Genomic DNA, 17360 nt, shown 5'->3' on the forward strand with positions numbered 1-17360 from the left:
TTTCACTGAGCTAAGCCACAGTTACATTAAACAGACAAACAAAACCCTGAAATATCACTGCCCAGGGTTTCACGGGGAATACATCACAACACACATACACATATCAAGACTCTCAGAGTTCAGTTTTGTGTGGCTGTTTCATGGGAATTGGGGTTTCCTGGTGGCTCAGCGGTAAAGAGTCCACCTGCAACGCAGGAGACGCAGGTTCGATCCCCAGGTTGGGAAGATCCCCTGGCGAAGGAAATAGCAACCCACTCTAGTATTTTTGCTTGGGAAATCTCATGGACAGAGGAACCTGGTGGGCTACAATCTATGGGGTCGCAAGAGAGTCAGACATGGCTTAGCAGCCAAAAAACAAAGAGACAAACTGGCACAGCTGAAACCTCCCCCCCTGCCATGTTTCCGAGCAGCTGGTGATAGGAAAGATAAGTGCACCTGAAGAGATTCAGGCTACTTGGGAAGGAAGGTCTTGGGAGCTGGAGGTGTGTGCAGAACCCCAGAGCAACAACTCTACATTTCAGGGTGCTGGGTCCTCATAGACAATCCTGGATCCAAAACCCCGCATTCTTTGCTGGCTCTGTGACCTGGGGCAGCCACTTAATTTTTCAAGTCAGTTTCCTCACTTGTGAGATGATAACAATATCAGTACCTGGACTTGTTAAGTGTTAGTCGCTCCGTGGTGTCCAACTCTTTGCGACCTCATGGACTGTAGCCTGCCGGGCTCCTCTGTCCATGGAATTCTCCAGGCAAGAATACTGGAGTGGGTTGCCATTTCCTTCTCCAGGGGATCTTCCTGACCCAGGGATCGAACCTGCATCTCCTGCATTGCACAGACTCCTTATGGTCTGAGCCACCAGGGAAGCCCAAGACTTCAGTGCTCAGTAAATGTTAGCTTTTACTCTCAGTCCCAGATCCATAGTCTAAGGCACTGGCTGAGCAAACACATCTCTCTCAGGGCAGCAGAGTATTAGCTGACCTTGGAGCTGTGGCTTCAGAGGGTGTGGACTTTTTTCACCCTTCTCTCCTCACCCCTTTCCTTTTTAAAAAATTATATTTCTGCACCACCAAAAAGTAACCTTGAGATGCCTCTTTACATTTAGCCTTTAAGCTGTGCTTTTATCCTTGGCAGAGAGTCACATGCCAGACATAACCAGGTCTGTTAGATTTTATTTATTTATTTGGTTGCATGGGTCTTTGTTGCGACATGCAGGATCTTCATTGTGGCACACAGAATCTCTAGTTGTGGCTCATGGGCTTAGTTGCTCCGAGGCATGTGGGATCTTTCCAGACCAGGGATTGAACCTGCATTCCCCTGTATCGCAAGGTGGATTCTTAACCACTGGTCCCACTCGGCAAGTCCTAGATCAGTTATATTTTAGAATCAGACTGACTTGGTCCAAATCCCAGCCCTGCCACTGTTTACCTAAATGGCCTGGAGCAAGTTCATCTGTGTCTGGTGTTATTCACTGGTGATGCAGGACTAGTAAACCCTACATCACAGACAGGTTGCCAAGGTAACACATGTCAACTCCTGATATTGTCTCAGTGTTGTTAAAGGACTCCCCTTCTGATGGGAATATTCTTGAACGAGGATGAAGGGAGATTCCATCATCTCTAGGTCTCAGGCCTCTTTGAAGTCTCCAAAGCCTCCCCAAGCCTGGCAGCAGTGGTCTTCACCAGCCCCTTTTCATCAGAGGAAACCATCCATCAGCTCTGGGAGGGGCTGCCCTCCACCTTGTCCCAGCTTTGCCTCACCCCACCCCTAAATACCAGCATCTGTTGCCCAGACAGTCAGCTGCCAAGCTGTGCCCCAGTCTCTCCCCGTGGTTCATTTGATATGTTGCCATTTTGTTCTAGAAAAAAAAAGCCAGTATCATTGCCGGGTAATGGGGAGGCAGACCCTGCCTCTGCCAGCTGCCAGCTGTGTTTCATCTCTCATCCCGGTCCAGGGGTCCCAGGCGATCCAGTTACTGATGTCTCTCACCAGGCAGCTGCGATTAGGACCCAGCAGAGGCACGGACGGCAAAACTCCAGGCTTCCTGGGGACCAGGGACATGCCCTGAGCACTGCTCTGCAATTCTGCTGAAAGGAGGTGGTCATGTCTACCTTTTTCTGATAAGGGCTCCCTTATAACAACAGCTAGATGGCCCATATTTTACAAAGCAGAGAGATTCGGGGGGTGGTGCTTGTCATTCCCACTTAGCAAGCTCTTACCATGTGCTAGGCACTGTAGGAGGATTTTAGACATGTTGACACTCTCCTGGCCATTTAAGAAAGGCTCTGTTTTCTGGGTATCACTTCTAATCCTTACAACAGTTGGTATTTTCACCCTACCTATGGAACAACTGAAGCTCAGAGAGGTTAAATAACTTGCCTGTAGTCGTACAGCTGGAAAAGGAGCAATATAGGAATTTAAAGGCTATCTGACTTTGGAATCTATGATGTCACTACCTAAGAACTATGTAAATAACGAGAGCTTAAGCAGTGTTTGAGATGGAGAAAGAAAGTGGGCTTGGGATGCTGCTATCTGTTGCTCTGACCAAGCTGGGGGTGGTGGTCATCAGACACGAAACCTGCATGATTCCTCTGACCACCCACCCAGTCTGTGTTATGAACAACAACCCCCGACTCTCACCTTCCTCAAGGAGAGGAGGTGACAGCAACTGTCAGGCAAAGTTTCCATGAAGTTTTGTTGCATTTTCACACCCCAGAAACAGTGGATCTCGGGAAAAGTTTAGATCAGAATTTGCAGACTGGCAGTTTTCAGGACAAGTTATCTCTGGAAAGATGTTTTGTCTTGACCTGTGGTATGTTTTTTTCAACTCCAGGTTAATTGCTATCATTTTACTGTGATTATTATTATTATTGTCCCCTTTGGCTGCAAGGCATGTGGGATGACCAAGGAAGGAATCTGCAGCCCCTGCAGTGGACGCTCAGAATCTTAACCCCTGGATTGCCAGGAAAGTCTCGATATCATGTTTAAAAACAGAAAACCAGATAATTCACATAGAACCCCAGATTTCTGAATCATCTTGAAGAACCAGAAGATCTAGCAGCCCCAGGCCTCTGTCCCCACATGGCCACCACCGGCTGAGCTGTGCCTTGACTCCTTCCTTTGATGAGAAGGGTCTTTCGGATTTCTGCAGCCCCCACCCCTCCCTGATACTTTGTGTCAGGAGTGCCAGTCTCCCTGGAGCACCGCCCTCCTCCTACCAGTTTTCCTATATTAAAGATAAGAGGAAAAAGAACTTTCTTGGGCTCTATGAAGTGGGAAAAGTAAAAAAGAATGCATGTTTCAAACTAAAAATCATTAATTCTGCATGTCTGTGTTTACCAAAAAAGATACCACCAAAGAAGGAAACCTGACCCTCTTCCATCATTTTTTCAGTCTTTTTCCTGGTTGTTGGCGTTTGAATTTAACACCATTTTGGCCACCTTTTCAGGCTGTGTCCAGGGCAGTTGCCCATACAGAGTGCATCTGCAGGCTGGCCCTGGAGACTGGTCCTGGCCTGGTCTCCAGCCTGAAGCATGTGCTCGGGGCCCGCCAGAGCATCCCCATCATGGTTTTGTTCTCTTTTCCCTTCTCTAGGTGTTCCCTTCCCAAAGAACTTCCTGCAGATCTGCAAGAAGATCCTCTGCCGCCTCTTCCGGGTCTTCGTCCACGTCTACATCCACCACTTCGACCGGGTCATTGTGATGGGTGCCGAGGCCCATGTCAACACCTGCTACAAACACTTCTATTACTTCGTCACGGAGATGAACCTCATAGACCGCAAGGAGCTGGAGCCCTTGGTAAGTGTCCCCATGTAGTGGCCACACCCAGGTCACCCCGGGAGGTTGACCATTTGTCACAGAACACTGCCATGCCCCTGCACTGATGGCCGGCTGCCGACTGGAAGATTGCAGAATTGGGCAGGATTTAGGGGTCAGGTAAAGGTCAGGATATGCCAAGACATGCATAGCTTTCAGGGGCTGAGATTGTCATGGTCTGGGCCAGAGGGAGTAGCTTTTTTCAAAAAACAAACAAACAAACAAACAACTTTTTCCTTTTGAATATTTATTTGGCTATGTCTGGTTTTAGTTGCAGCATGCAGGCTTAGTTGCCCATGGACATAGAATCTTAGTTCCCTGACCAGGGATCGAACCCTCATCCCATGCATTAGAAGGTGTATTCTTAACCAGTGGACCACCAGGGAAGTCCCAGGAGTAGCTTTAATTCTCACCTATTTACTTAACCCCATAAATGGGCATTTTGAGTTCTGTGTCATCTGCTACGGTGGTTTCCAAAGAAGGTAATAAACATTTCTTCAGTCGGTGAATAAATATTTAGCACCTACTGGGTGGCAGCTGCGAGACACAAAGTTAAATTAAGCTGTCTTTGAGTAGCTTTTATTCCAGGGAGAAAGAGAGGTGAGCCCAAGATGAGAATACAGTGTCACGGGGACTTGGCTTTTCATACTGAACCTCTTGCAATGCAGTTTTAATGGAATATGTGAGAATTCAGAACACTTGGTTAAAAATACTTTACTCTTATTGTTTAGGTGAATGAGGAGTTCTTTTATTTTCTTTATAAGCTATCTTTACAGCTGGACTCAAACTGTGCTTTAGAAGTCAAGGACCCCTAAAAAATCCTGCATCTTTTGTAACATGTATCATACTATGGATACCCTCATCACAGCTATCTTTAACAGCTCTATTGAGTGCTGTCTTCGCCAGTATAATTACAGTGCTTTATGGAAAAATCATGCTTTTTCTCTAAAACCGTTTAAAGTGGCAGTTTTGGTAAACATGACTGACAGAGTAACTAACTTTGATCCAAGTCCACTTGAACAATGGCCAGAGTGCAGGGGCCAGAACAGTCTTTTGCTAGCCTGTCTTCCTATTTCTTCATGTACATTTTTTTCATTTTTCTTCTCAAAGATTGATTGTTTGATGGATCTAATGTTTTGGCTGTGCTGGATCTTCATGGCTGCACTCGGGTTTTCTCTAGCTATGACAAGTGGAGGCTACTGCCTAATTCTGGTGCATGGGCTTCTCACGTTGCAGACTACAGGCTCTAGGCTTGCGAGCTTCAGTGGTTGTGGCCTATGGGCTCATTAGTTGCGGCTCCCGGACTTTAGAGCATGGACCCAGTTGCTCCCCAGCATGTGAGATCTTCCTGGAGCAGGGATTGAACCCATGTCCCCTGCTTTAGCAGGTGGATTCTTAACCACTGGCCCACCAGGGAAGTCTCACATGTTCTTAAAATATAGGTTATAATTTATGTCTGGTGAGGCCAACAGATCAAGAGATGATGCCATTAAAAAAATAGTTTGTTTTACTCACAGATCCCCAAGAAGGGGGCACACCATGGCATGAGAGCCACACGGAAGGACAGAGGTTGGACAGGGAAGAGGGAAAACATGGCGCCTTTGTTGTGGTTTCCCGTGGAAGGACTGGGCGAGGCAGGGTAACAAGGCTAAACATGGACTGATTTGAATCATTTCAGAAGGTTCTGGGGCAAAGGGGCTGCCCTAAGCTGTTCACCTGGCCCTAGGGTGATGAGAGAAAAGGAATTTTAGCCCTAAGTGTGAGTGGCCCTAGAGGAGGTGGTTTGGGGAGTGGGCCCTGGATTGGTTAGTGTGTATTGACTGGTGAGTAAACAGCTCAAGGATGAGTTGGTTACTATCTCTAGAAATTGGTGAGTCCTGATCAGGGCCATCCCTCCACTTTTAGCAAGGCCCCGGATATTAAAGAATGAAAATACAAAAACCAGAAGACATGTTTAATGCATGTTTAGAGTTCCTGTATCTGGCAAAGAAGACACTGGGGAATGAACAGATGTTTTATACATCACTTTTAGAGTTTCTCAACTTGAAATCTATTATTAATATTATGCTTTGGAATACATGGCAGAAAGCATATTTTCTGTGCATCACTCAAGTTCTGGAACAAAGCAAGACTTGCTGGGTCTTGTGTTATATCACTGGCTAAAGCATTCACTTTCTTCATTTTCTTTCACAGCCACTTTCTAGAAAGCTCTTGGCAGGAACTAAATTGTCTCCGAATTCAGCTGGACATGTGGCGTGGAAAGAAGCTAAAGCATATCGTGATGGAGTTTTGCTCATTTGTAGAAAGGCTATTTTGAGTAAACATAAAAGGTTGTGCAAATAGCAAAGGGAGTTAAAAGCCTGGAAGGAACTGATAAAGCTAGTTTCAGGAAATGTCTAGGACAGAATGGACAGGGGTGAATGAAGAGACTAGGGCAAGCACTCTCATCTCCAAAACATAGGTCTGCTTCCAGGGAGTTTGGCTCACTTTTGTTCAGTTGATATGTTCAGGTGGAGGGGGACACCTTCCCTCAAGGTGCTCTTAGAGGAAGAGATTCTTCCCAACACCCATGTTTGGGTTTCTCTGAGCCAAAGGAGCAGAAGCACCATTTGGAGAGAGGAGAATGTGAATTTCTTCTTTACGTATGGAAATATGAAGGGCATGGTAAGACAGAGTTGAGTGTAAGCTATTAAGTAGAGGGCATTACACCTGACAGTTCAGGGGTTAGGACTCGGTGATTTCACTGCCAGGGCCCAGGTTCATTTCCTGCTCAAGTGCTAGGAACCCTCATTGCCAGGTCTGGTGAAGATTTCAACAATAGGCCACCCAATGTGCTGTTTTTGAACTCAGCCTCATTCAGTTCAGTACAGTCACTCAGTTGTGTCTCTTTGTGATCGCATGGACCGCAGCAAGCCTGGCTTCCCTGTCCTTCACTCCAGGAGCTTGCTCAAACTCATGTCCATTGAGTCAGTGATGCCACCCAACCATCTCATCTTCTGTCATCCCCTTCTCCTCCTGCCTTCAATCTTTATCAGTATCAGGGTCTTTTCCAGTGAGTCAGTTCTTCACATCAGGTGGCCAAAGTATTGGAGTTTTAGTTTAAGCATCAGTCCTTCCAATGAATATTTAAGACTGATTTTCTTTAGGATGGACTGGTTGGATCTCCTTGCAGTCCAAGGGACTCTCAAGAGTCCTCTCCAACACCACAGTTCAAAAGCATCAGTTCTTGAATGCTCAGCTTTCTTTATAGTCCAACTGTCACATCCATACATGACTACTAGAAAAACCATAGCTTTGACTAGACGTACCTTTGTCGGCAAAGTAATCTCTCTGCTTTTTAATATGCTGTCTAGGTTGGTCATAGCTTTTCTTCCAAGGAGCAAGTGTCTTTTAATTTCATGGCTACAGTCACCATCGCAGTGATTTTGGAGCACAAGAAAATAAAGTCTGTCACTGTTTCCATTGTTTCCCCATCTATTTGCTATCAAGTGATGGGATCGAATGCCATGATCTTAGTTTTTGAATGTTGAGTTTTAAGCCAGCTTTTTCACTTCCTCTTTGAGTTTCATCAAGAGGCTGTTTAGTTCCTGTTAGCTTTCTGCCATAAGGATGGTGTCATCTGCGTATCTGAGGTTATTGATATTTCTCCTGGCAATCTCGATTCCAGCTTGTGCTTCTTCCAGCCCAGTGTTTCTCATGATGTACTCTGCATATAAGTTAAATAAGCAGGGTGACAATATACAACCTTGACGAACTCCTTTCCCAATTTGGAACCAGTCCATTGTTCCATGTTCAGTTATAACTATGACTTCTTGACTTGCATACAGATTTCTCAGGAGGCAGGTCAGGTGATCTGATATTCCCATCTCTTTAAGAATTTTCCACAGTTTGTTGTGATCCACACAGTTAAAGGCTTTGGCATAGTCAATAAAGCAAAAGTAGATTTTTTCTGAGATTTTTGATCTCTGGTTCCTCTGCCTTTTCTAAATCCACCTTGAACATCTGGTAGTTCTCAGTTCATGTACGGAAGCCTGGCTTGGAGAATTTTGAGCATTACTTTGCTGGTGTGTGAGATGAGTGCAATTGTGTGGTAGTCTGAGCATTCTTTGCCATCGCCTTTCTTTGGGATTGGAATGAAAACTGACCTTTTCCAGTCCCGCAGCCACTGCTGGTTTTCCAAATTTGCTGGCATATTGAGTGCAGCACTTTCACAGCATCATCTTTTAGGATTTAAAATAGCTCAACTGGAATTCCACTCCCTCCACGAGCTTTGTTCATAGTGATGCTTCCTAAGGCCCATTTGACTTCGCATTCCAGGATGTCTGGCTCTAGGTGAATGATCACTCCATCATGGTTATCTGAGTCATGAAGATCTTTTTTGTATAGTTCTTCTGTGTATTCTTGACACCTATTTTTAGTATCTTCTGCTTCTGTTAGGTCCATACCATTTCTGTTCTTTATTGTGCCCATCTTTGCATGCAATGTTCACTTGGTATCTCTAAGTTTCTTGAAGAGGTCTCTAGTCTTTCCCATTCCACTGTTTCATTAACAGTGCCCAAAGTCTCTGAACGACTTGTCTTACTAGTCTCTTATGGTCTGGGAAAATATTCCCTCATAGTGTGTCTTCCCATATCTAGAGTTACACTAGTACAATCATTGATCTCTTATAGAACTATATATCATCATTGTATCAGAGGTTCAGTTACACATATGGTAATGCAAGAAACAACAATTTTGTAAAGCAGGCAATATAAAAAACAAGTTAGCAGATGAGTGAGGTCATAAGTAAAAATAAAAGTCAAGAACTTTACTCCCCAGAAATAAAGCAAACCAAAAAAAAAAAAGCCAAGTAGAGAAAGCTTTCCTTTGCATCAGAACACTCTCAGTTACAGCAGACCCTTGAACAACACGAGTTCAAACTGCATATAAAGTCCACTTATATGCAGGCTTTCCTGGTGGCTCAGATGTTAAAGAATCTGCTTGCAGAGTAGGAGACCTGGGTTCGATCACTGGGCTGGGTAGATCCCCTGGAGAAGGGACTGGCAACCCACTCCAGTATTCTTGCCTGGAGAATTCCATGGACAGGGGATTTGCATTTACAGTCCATGGAGCTGCAAAGAGTTGGACACGGCTGAGAAACTAACACTAACTATACCTGATATACTGTATTACTGCACCATCCAAGGTTGGTTGAATCTGTGGATGCAGACCCATAGATACAGAGGAAACTTGGTCATGGAGGGCCTAACTTTACACGAGACTTAGATTTTCAACAGCACAAAGGGTCGAGGCCCCTTACCCTCACATTGCTCAAGGGTCAACTGTATTTTCTACAACTGAAGAAGGGCCCCAGGGATTTGAACACCCAACAGTGCCAGGTGCTTGAAATCTGAGTCACAGAAAGGCCTGGGACGACCCAGTGTTCTAGAGAAGAGCCTCTTTGGGGGATGGGGAACAAAGAGTGGTTGTGAGCAAGAAGGAACATCAGTTTTCTTCCCAGAAGTTTATAGTTCTTTAAATTCTGCTTGAAACAGTAGCCTTCTAACCTGTTTTGTTAATTTTAATTACAGGGAGATTAATTGCAATGCTTGTACATATTGATAACAAGTGCTTTTAATGCTTAACTGTCTGAAATTAGGTATTCATTTCCCACAAACCAAAACCTATAAAGTAACAGAAAATGATATTGAGGGTGTTTCTAAAGACAGTCATTATATATTTTCAGTCTGGATACTTAGCACAGGTCAGTATCTATTAAGAATACTGCACTGTGGATTGTTATTACTGAAATGAGCACTTTCAATAATTGACAGTGCTTGAACAATGAACTTCCGATTCTACTGTTGCCAGTTATTAATTTAATATTAATTATTAATTTTATTATTTAATATGTTGACATTAAAATCAGTCATATTATATCAAATGAACACATTTTATTTCATTTGCATGTATCAGTTACACTAGATATGCAAAGCAAATTACCCAGATGTTCTCATTGTATAAAAAAGATAAGTTTTTGAGAATTGACAAATGCAGTCTAAAAAATATAATGAATCTCACTCATTTTTTGGCCTTTGAAGGATTATGAAGGAGTCAGGCATTTGGCTTCCTGTTCTAGTACATTCTTTAGAATCGAATGCAGCTAGAGGCCAGAAGGGCAGCTCTTGTCCAGCCAGTTTCCTTTTGAATATCAGCAGTCTCAGAGTTCCCACACCTCCAGTGGGACTTTCCTAATGTCATGCCTTGGGATTCCACAATGTAGAACACTTAAACCCCACCTCGTGTTTCTTTCTGCCATGTTTCTGCCACTCACAGCCATACTCCTCTGCACCCAGAGCCCACTGTGTTGCTTTTGTCTGCTGTGGGCCAACTACCCCGCACGGGTTATGTTGAGGGGCCCAGCATCCCACAATGGTAGGAGGTTCAGTCTCAGACTGTTTAAAGACGAGGTTCAGACTCTCTGGGTTCAAGCCCTGAACTATTCATTCACCACCTTGCAATCTTGAGCAAGGCTTTTCAAAGCCTCATTCTACTCATTTGAAAAATAGGTATAATATTAATGGAATTGCTGATTCAGATGGTAAGGAATCTGCCTGCAACGTGGGAGACCCCAGTTTGATCCCTGGATTGAGAAGATGCCCTGGAGGAGGAAATGGCAACCCATTCCAGTATTCCTGCGTGGAAAATTCCATGGATGGAGGAGCCTGGCAGGCTACAGTCCTTGTGGTCGAAAAGAGTTGGACACGGCTGAGCGACTACACTTTCACTTTCAAAATTTAAAGAGGTTAGGTGCTTAAGAAACTTGATAGGTGCTTAAGAAATATTGGCTGTTGAATGAGATGATGAATGTACAGTCACAGTAAGTCACTGAGTCGTGTCTGACTCTTTGTGACCCCGTGGACTGTAGCCTACCAGGCTCCTCCCTCCATGGGATTCTCCAGGCAAGAGTACTGGAGTGGGTTGCCATTTCCTTCTCCAGGGGATCTTCCTGATCCAGGGATCGAACCTGGGTCTCCCGCATTCCAGGCAGACGCTTTACCTCTGAGCCACCAGGGAAACCAGGGACCGGCATATAGTAAGCAGAATTACCCTAATTCTGCCTTCCCCAGCTCACATGGCCTTTTGCCATCCTGGGGATTGCCTTGGTGGCCTTGTAACAGATATAGTTCATTGTATTTGTATCAATGCCTTCCGTGGGTTGTCAGCTCTTTGAGTTGATGTTGTTGATGGTTGCCAAGTACATAATAGATGTTTAATGTGGCTTTTTTTTTCCTCTTTCTTTTTTATTTTTAAAATTATGATAGTACAATAACACATTTACAGGCGACTTGGAAAATACAGAACAAGGTTACATTTGGTTCCACTAAATATTATGATTATTTTTTTAAGTAGATAAATTAAGATTTTTAGTTAGAGTTTTAATATCAAACTCTTGAAAATTAATAAAATGAATATACAGTGAAGTAAAAGGATATAGGAGACCTAAAAAGCACCATGAACCACTTCAACATAATTAAGATTTATACAATTTTCACACAACAATAGGGTACAAATTCTACTCAAGTTCCCATAGGTTGTAAACTAGGACACACTGGAACATATCCAGGTACATAAAACAAGGTGCAAAAATTTCATAGTCTAGTGGTATTGAAAAGCAGAGACATCACTTTGCCAACAAAGGTCCATAGTGTCAAAGCTATGGTTTTTCCGGTAGTCAGGTCCAGATACGAGAGGTGGACCGTAAAGAGGTCTAAGTGCCAAAGAATTGATGCTTTCGAACTGTGGTCCTGGAGAAGACCCAAGAGACCCTTGGACAGCAAGGAGAGCAAACCAGTCAGTCCTAAAGGAAATCAACCCTGAATATTCATTGAAAGGATTGTTGCTGAAGCTCCAACACTTTGGTCACCTGATGCCAAGGGCCAACACATTAGAAAAGACCCTGATGCTGAGAAAGATTGAGGGGAAGAGAAGAAGGGAGCGACAGAGGATGAGATGGTTGGATGGCATCACTGACTCACTGGACATGAGTTTGAGCAAACTCCGGGAGATAGTGAAGGACAGTGAAGCCTGGTGTGCTGCAGTTCATAAGGCTGCCAAGATGCAGACACAACTTAGTGATTGAACAACAACAAAAACAGAAGTATTGAAATCATACAGAGTCTGTTTGCTTATCACTGTGGAATTATAATAGTTAGAAATCAATATCAAAAAATAGTTGAAAATAACCCATTTATTTTCTTTTTTTTTTTTTTCCAGTTCTCCAAAGCATCTGGGTTTTTTTTGTTGTTTTTTTTTTTTTTTTTTTTTTTAATTTTAAAATCTTTAATTCTTACATGCGTTCCCAAACATGAACCCCCCTCCCACCTCCCTCCCCATAACATCTCTCTGGGTCATCCCCATGCACCAGCTCCAAGCATGCTGTATCCTGCATCAGACATAGACTGGCGATTCAATTCTTACATGATAGTATACATGTTAGAATGTCATTCTCCCAAATCATCCCACCCTCTCCCTCCCTCTGAGTCCAAAAGTCCATTATACACATTTGTGTCTCTTTCCCTGTCTTGCATACAGGGTCATCATTGCCATCTTCCTAAATTCCATATATATGTGTTAGTATACTGTATTGGTGTTTTTCTTTCTGGCTTACTTCACTCTGTATAATCGGCTCCAGTTTCATCCATCTCATCAGAACTGATTCAAATGAATTCTTTTTTACGGCTGAGTAATACTCCATTGTGTATATGTACCACAGCTTTCTTATCCATTCATCTGCTGATGGACATCTAGGTTGTTTCCATGTCCTAGCTATTATAAACAGTGCTGCGATGAACATTGGGGTACATGTGTCTCTTTCAATTCTGGTTTCCTCGATGTGTATGCCCAGAAGTGGGATTGCTGGGTCATAAGGTAGTTCTATTTGCAATTTTTTAAGGAATCTCCACACTGTTCTCCATAGTGGCTGTACTAGTTTGCATTCCCACCAACAGTGTAGGAGGGTTCCCTTTTCTCCACACCCTCTCCAGCATTTATTGCTTGCAGATTTTTGGATCACAGCCATTCTGACTGGTGTGAAGTGGTACCTCATTGTGGTTTTGATTTGCATTTCTCTAATAATGAGTGATGTTGAGCATCTTTTTCCAAGAGAGATCTTTGACTTAGCCACTGAAGATGCTTAATGTGATTTTGAATCGGGAAGAGTCCTTGGAGGATGAGACACCTCCGTTCAAAGGGGTTACACACCATCATTCCTTCTCTGGTGGCACCCTCATCTCGGAACATGCCTGCAGACCTCCACTTATCTGCTGTTGGACATAAAGCGTCATCCTATCGAGTTAGTAGTTGAGATCAAAAGCAAAATGAAGTGTAGAGCAGTGAAGAGATGTGAATCCTTAGTATCAGGTCTGCCAGAGAATGATGGAACCCCGACTTCCAGTCAGTTCTCTGATCTAGACCCCAATTATAGGTCCTGGGAGGATGTCAAATGCTCTCGCACTGTGTGTCCTGGTGGGCCAGGTCTATGGTGATGCAGTCTCCTGGGTTTATCACAAAAAATCCCACGTCCTGGGAAAACCCTCCATCCCTGGTGAGGGGGGACAGTAGGGCACTCTGTCAGGCCTCCGAGTGGGAATATAATTGGGGTTCAGAAGCAGGGACGAGGTCACCCTGGCAGCCCAGTGAGGAAGGCCAGCACGTCCGTCTGGGCACAGGGTCTGCCTCACAGCTCCCATTGGGACCCACTGGTCAGCAGCAGCCTGGGAACCGGGGACACATGGGGTTTCATTCAGTCTCCAGCAGGGAGGGGCACTGAGAGACGTGATAAATGATTCTGTTCTCCTGTAAAGGCAACAGCTGAAGATGATTGGAACTCGAGCAAGTTCACAGTCAAGGAAACGAGCCCAAATGAAGCTGGTAATTAGCAAATGGGCCAGGCCCTGATTGAATAAGCAGGCTGCTGGCTGGCCTGGCTGCCTGGGAGTCAGCTGACAGAATGGCGCTAATCAGGCGCAGTCGTTAGCCAGCACCGGGAGCAACAGTGTTTTGTTAGCTTTTCACTAAAGACAAAAGCAGACTCAGAGAGGGCTGTTAGCCATGCAGAAGCTGGTGAATAAAGAACAGAGGAGGGAGGAGGAGGAGAGAGGTTGGCGAGGCAGGCAGGAAAGACAGGAGGGTTCTTGTTCATCCTGATGACCTGCTCACCCCTGGGTGACCTTGGTCCAGCACTTTCACCATCTCTCTCCAGGGCTCCATTGCCTTATTTCTAACAATGATTATACCGTCACCTACCTTGTAGAGGTGCTGCCATGAAACCAAGTGTCAGCATAGGGCTGTTCTCTGTTACTTTATAGCAGAGCTTCCCAGGTGAGGCTAGTGGTAAAGAATCTGCCTGCCAATGCAGGAGACACAAGAGATGCATTGATCCCTGGGTCAGGAAGATCCCCTGGAGGTGGAAATGACAACCCACTCCAGTATTCTTGCCTGGGAAATCCCATGGACAGAAGAGCCTTGAGGGCTACAGTCCATGGGGCTGCGAAGAGTCAGACACGACTGAGCGCCTGAGAACACTTGGGCCATGAGTCTGCGTGCGTGCCAAGTCGCTTCAGCTGTGTCTGACTCTGTGCAACCTTATGAACAATAGCCTGCCAGGCTCCTCTGTCCATGGGCCTTAGGAGCTTTTACATTAAGTTTGTGTTTCTCAATAGGAGTCCACACACAGCTGCATCAGAATTTCTTGGAGGTGATATTTTAAAATGTACCTACCTAAGCCTCACCCCCAGATACACCAAATCAGAATTATTGAGGTTAGTGCCCAGGACCAAGCACCCTAGGTCTCCATTGCAAACTTTTAAAAAATAGATAGCCATGTATTTATTTGGCTGTGCTGGACCTTAGTTGCTGCACATGGAATCTTTAGTTGCAGCATGCAAAGTCTTAGCTGTAGTATGTGGGATCTAGTTCCCTGAGCAAGGATCAAATCCGGGTCTCCTGTACTGGGAGCTCAAGGGTCTTAGCCACTGAAACCCCAAGGAAGTTCCTGCCTCTCAAATACAATGTGCATATGAATCAACTGGGCATCTCACCACAGTGCAGATTCTGATTCTGTGCCCCTGATGAATGCTCGGTTCATTTTGCCCTCAGGTGATCTCAGTGCTTCTCTGAGAGGGGCAAGACTCTAGATTATAATTACTCTCAAATTAGGAAATTCTCTTGTTAGCACATCATCTCTTCTTCTCCTCAAGGACAGGAGTGGCTAGCTCAGTGAGGTGGGAAAGTCAAGCCAAGAAGAAAAATCTAAGGATCAGTTTTGGCCAAGAATATTTCTCAGGTTGTCAATCCCAAGAACTGATCAGTGAAAAACGGATTTTCTTTTCTTGATCAAATGAGTTTACAAAATACTGTATCACCCTCACCCTTTGAAGACTCAAGATTTACAGAGCAAAGACCTTGAGAAGTCATCCAGTGGAGAAACCGGTTCGGTTTTCTGTAGCACCATCCCCACTCCCAATTTAATTGCATTTGGCTGCTGAAATCTTTTTTTTCCTAGTGTTTATTTATTTGGCTGCATCAGGTCTTAGTTGGAGCACGGAGGGTCTTCACTGTGTGTCACACGGGATCTTTCGCTGTGGCGCACAGGACTCTCTAGTCGTGGTGTGCTCCGGGGCGCTAGGGCTCAGGAGTTGTGGCACGTGGGTTCAGTTGCTCCACGGCATGTGCAATCTTAGTTCCCAGACCAGGGATTGAACCCATGTCCCTTGCATTGCAAGGCAGATTCTTAACCACTGGACCACCAGGGAAGTCCTAGAAATTTTTTGTTATTACTCATTAACATCTCATGGAGATCGTGACCCAAGGAACAAACTGGGGGCAACACTGTTCCTTTGTGATGTGTTTCTCGATTTTGAGTGTTCCCTCCTTGCCTTCACCCTGGCCCCAAGCCCACCCCCACCACTGCTGATGGGGTGAGGAAGAAAGAAGACAGAGAGGGAGATGGGAAGTAAAGAAAAGTCCTCATACAGGAGGGCCTCAGGGGAAAAAAGTAACTCAGCTTCATCCATTCTCACTCCTCAACCCTCCCACGTCACTGTGTGACACCCCATCATTCAGTTGACACTATGTGCATGGCACACACGCATTTTCAAGGAATAAACAATAGCTCCATTTTTTGAGTTCCAGATGTTTCGTTACACTCTTTACATGTGTTATTTCATCTGCTTCCTATACTCGTTATCTTTAGTTCAAACAGGTGTGGTGGGCAATTTCTCAACATCCAACCCATGTCCCTCTCCATCTCTCATTACTCTCCTTACTGCCATCTTATCACCCCCAAGCTTCCCCAACTCTCCCAGTTTGTAGGCAGTGACTCTTGGCTAACGATTGAGGTTCATGCACCAAGTGATTTTAGGCTTCAGCCACCAGAACTGCTGCTTGAAAAATCAGTGTTTTAGGACCAGATGGAAGAACAGCAGTTTGCAGACCAAAGACATGGAAAGCCTTGTCTCATACAGATCCAGCACGGCTCATCTCAGCCCAGACACGCGATGACCTTGTGTTCCCCTAAGAGGTGGCCAGGGCATGCCCATGCACGCCAGGGGGACACTTGGTGAGTGCAGTAGCCAAGGTCGGCCTGAAATGGCAAGGTCAGGTCAGGATTGTGAAAAGAAGCAGAGCCTCTCACATGCACCAGAGCCACTACCTCAAATAGCTAGCAAGGAAGAGCCATTGTGAGGCTTCTGAAAGGACCTTTTGTTTGGCAGCATCTTCTGTGCAAAGGCCTGAGGGTTGCTTCTTGTCAGGCGGGTTCTCTCACTTCCAGCCAAATGGTGCCAGCATGGACACAGGCATTGGAGAAGAAAGAGCCTCAGCCGGCGAGTCTGGCCGTTTGGCCTTGACAAGCATGCTTCCACTATGATGTTGCGGTATTCGTTGTCTGATGCTGAGCAAGGCATTTAACGTCTCTGGGGCTGTTGTCTGTATGTGAACGAGATCATACCAAGAGTAACGCCCCCCCCCCCCGCCCCGCCCCCGCCAGCTTGACTTACGGAGAGTATCATCTTTGACACAGTGTGTCCCCAGCCTTATTGTCTCTGGTCCAAAGTGACCTTTCCTTTTTGCTTAATGAAGTCTTCATGAATTAAGACTTCCCGGGTGGCTCAGATGGTAAAGTGTCTGCCTGTAATGCCGGAGACCCGGACCCAATCCTCGGATCGGGAAGATCCCCTGGAGAAGGAAATGGCAACCCACTCCAGTACTCTTGCCTGGAAAATTCCATGGACGGAGGAGCCTGGTAGGCTACAGTCCATGGGGTCGCAAAGAGTCAGACACGACTGAGTGACTTCCCTTTCTTTCTTTCATGAATTAAAGCCCAGCATGCCAGCAGAGCAGGTATACCTGGCATGGAGAGTAGCTGGAGTTTTGCATTTGTGGGACTTTATCAGTTTAGATGGAATGTGTGTGTCTGTGTGTCCAGCATGGCATCAGCTGGGGGTAGTTGTTCAGGGCAACCCAAATGCCCACAGCTGAGTGGAAGAGCCTGCCAGAGACCATTTTAG

The 17360-nt window shown here is 45.2% G+C and overlaps 2 protein-coding genes across 2 annotated transcripts in view; both read left to right on the forward strand.

Annotated features, from left to right (window-relative positions):
* The window catches only part of MOB3B (MOB kinase activator 3B), a 219469-nt gene that overhangs the window by 165353 nt on the left and 36756 nt on the right, over positions 1 to 17360 (forward strand). The window contains exon 3 of the mRNA XM_018051889.1: positions 3590 to 3792. Coding sequence (XP_017907378.1) covers positions 3590 to 3792 — 203 coding nt within the window. The remainder of the gene's footprint in view (positions 1 to 3589; positions 3793 to 17360) is intronic.
* The window catches only part of EQTN (equatorin), an 82087-nt gene continuing 68464 nt past the window's right edge, over positions 3738 to 17360 (forward strand). Inside the window, exon 1 of the mRNA XM_018051886.1 lies at positions 3738 to 3792. The gene's annotated coding sequence lies outside the window, so the exon portion shown is untranslated. The remainder of the gene's footprint in view (positions 3793 to 17360) is intronic.

Source organism: Capra hircus, chromosome 8 (genome assembly GCF_001704415.2).
Source record: "Capra hircus breed San Clemente chromosome 8, ASM170441v1, whole genome shotgun sequence".
Lineage (NCBI taxonomy): Eukaryota > Metazoa > Chordata > Mammalia > Artiodactyla > Bovidae > Capra > Capra hircus.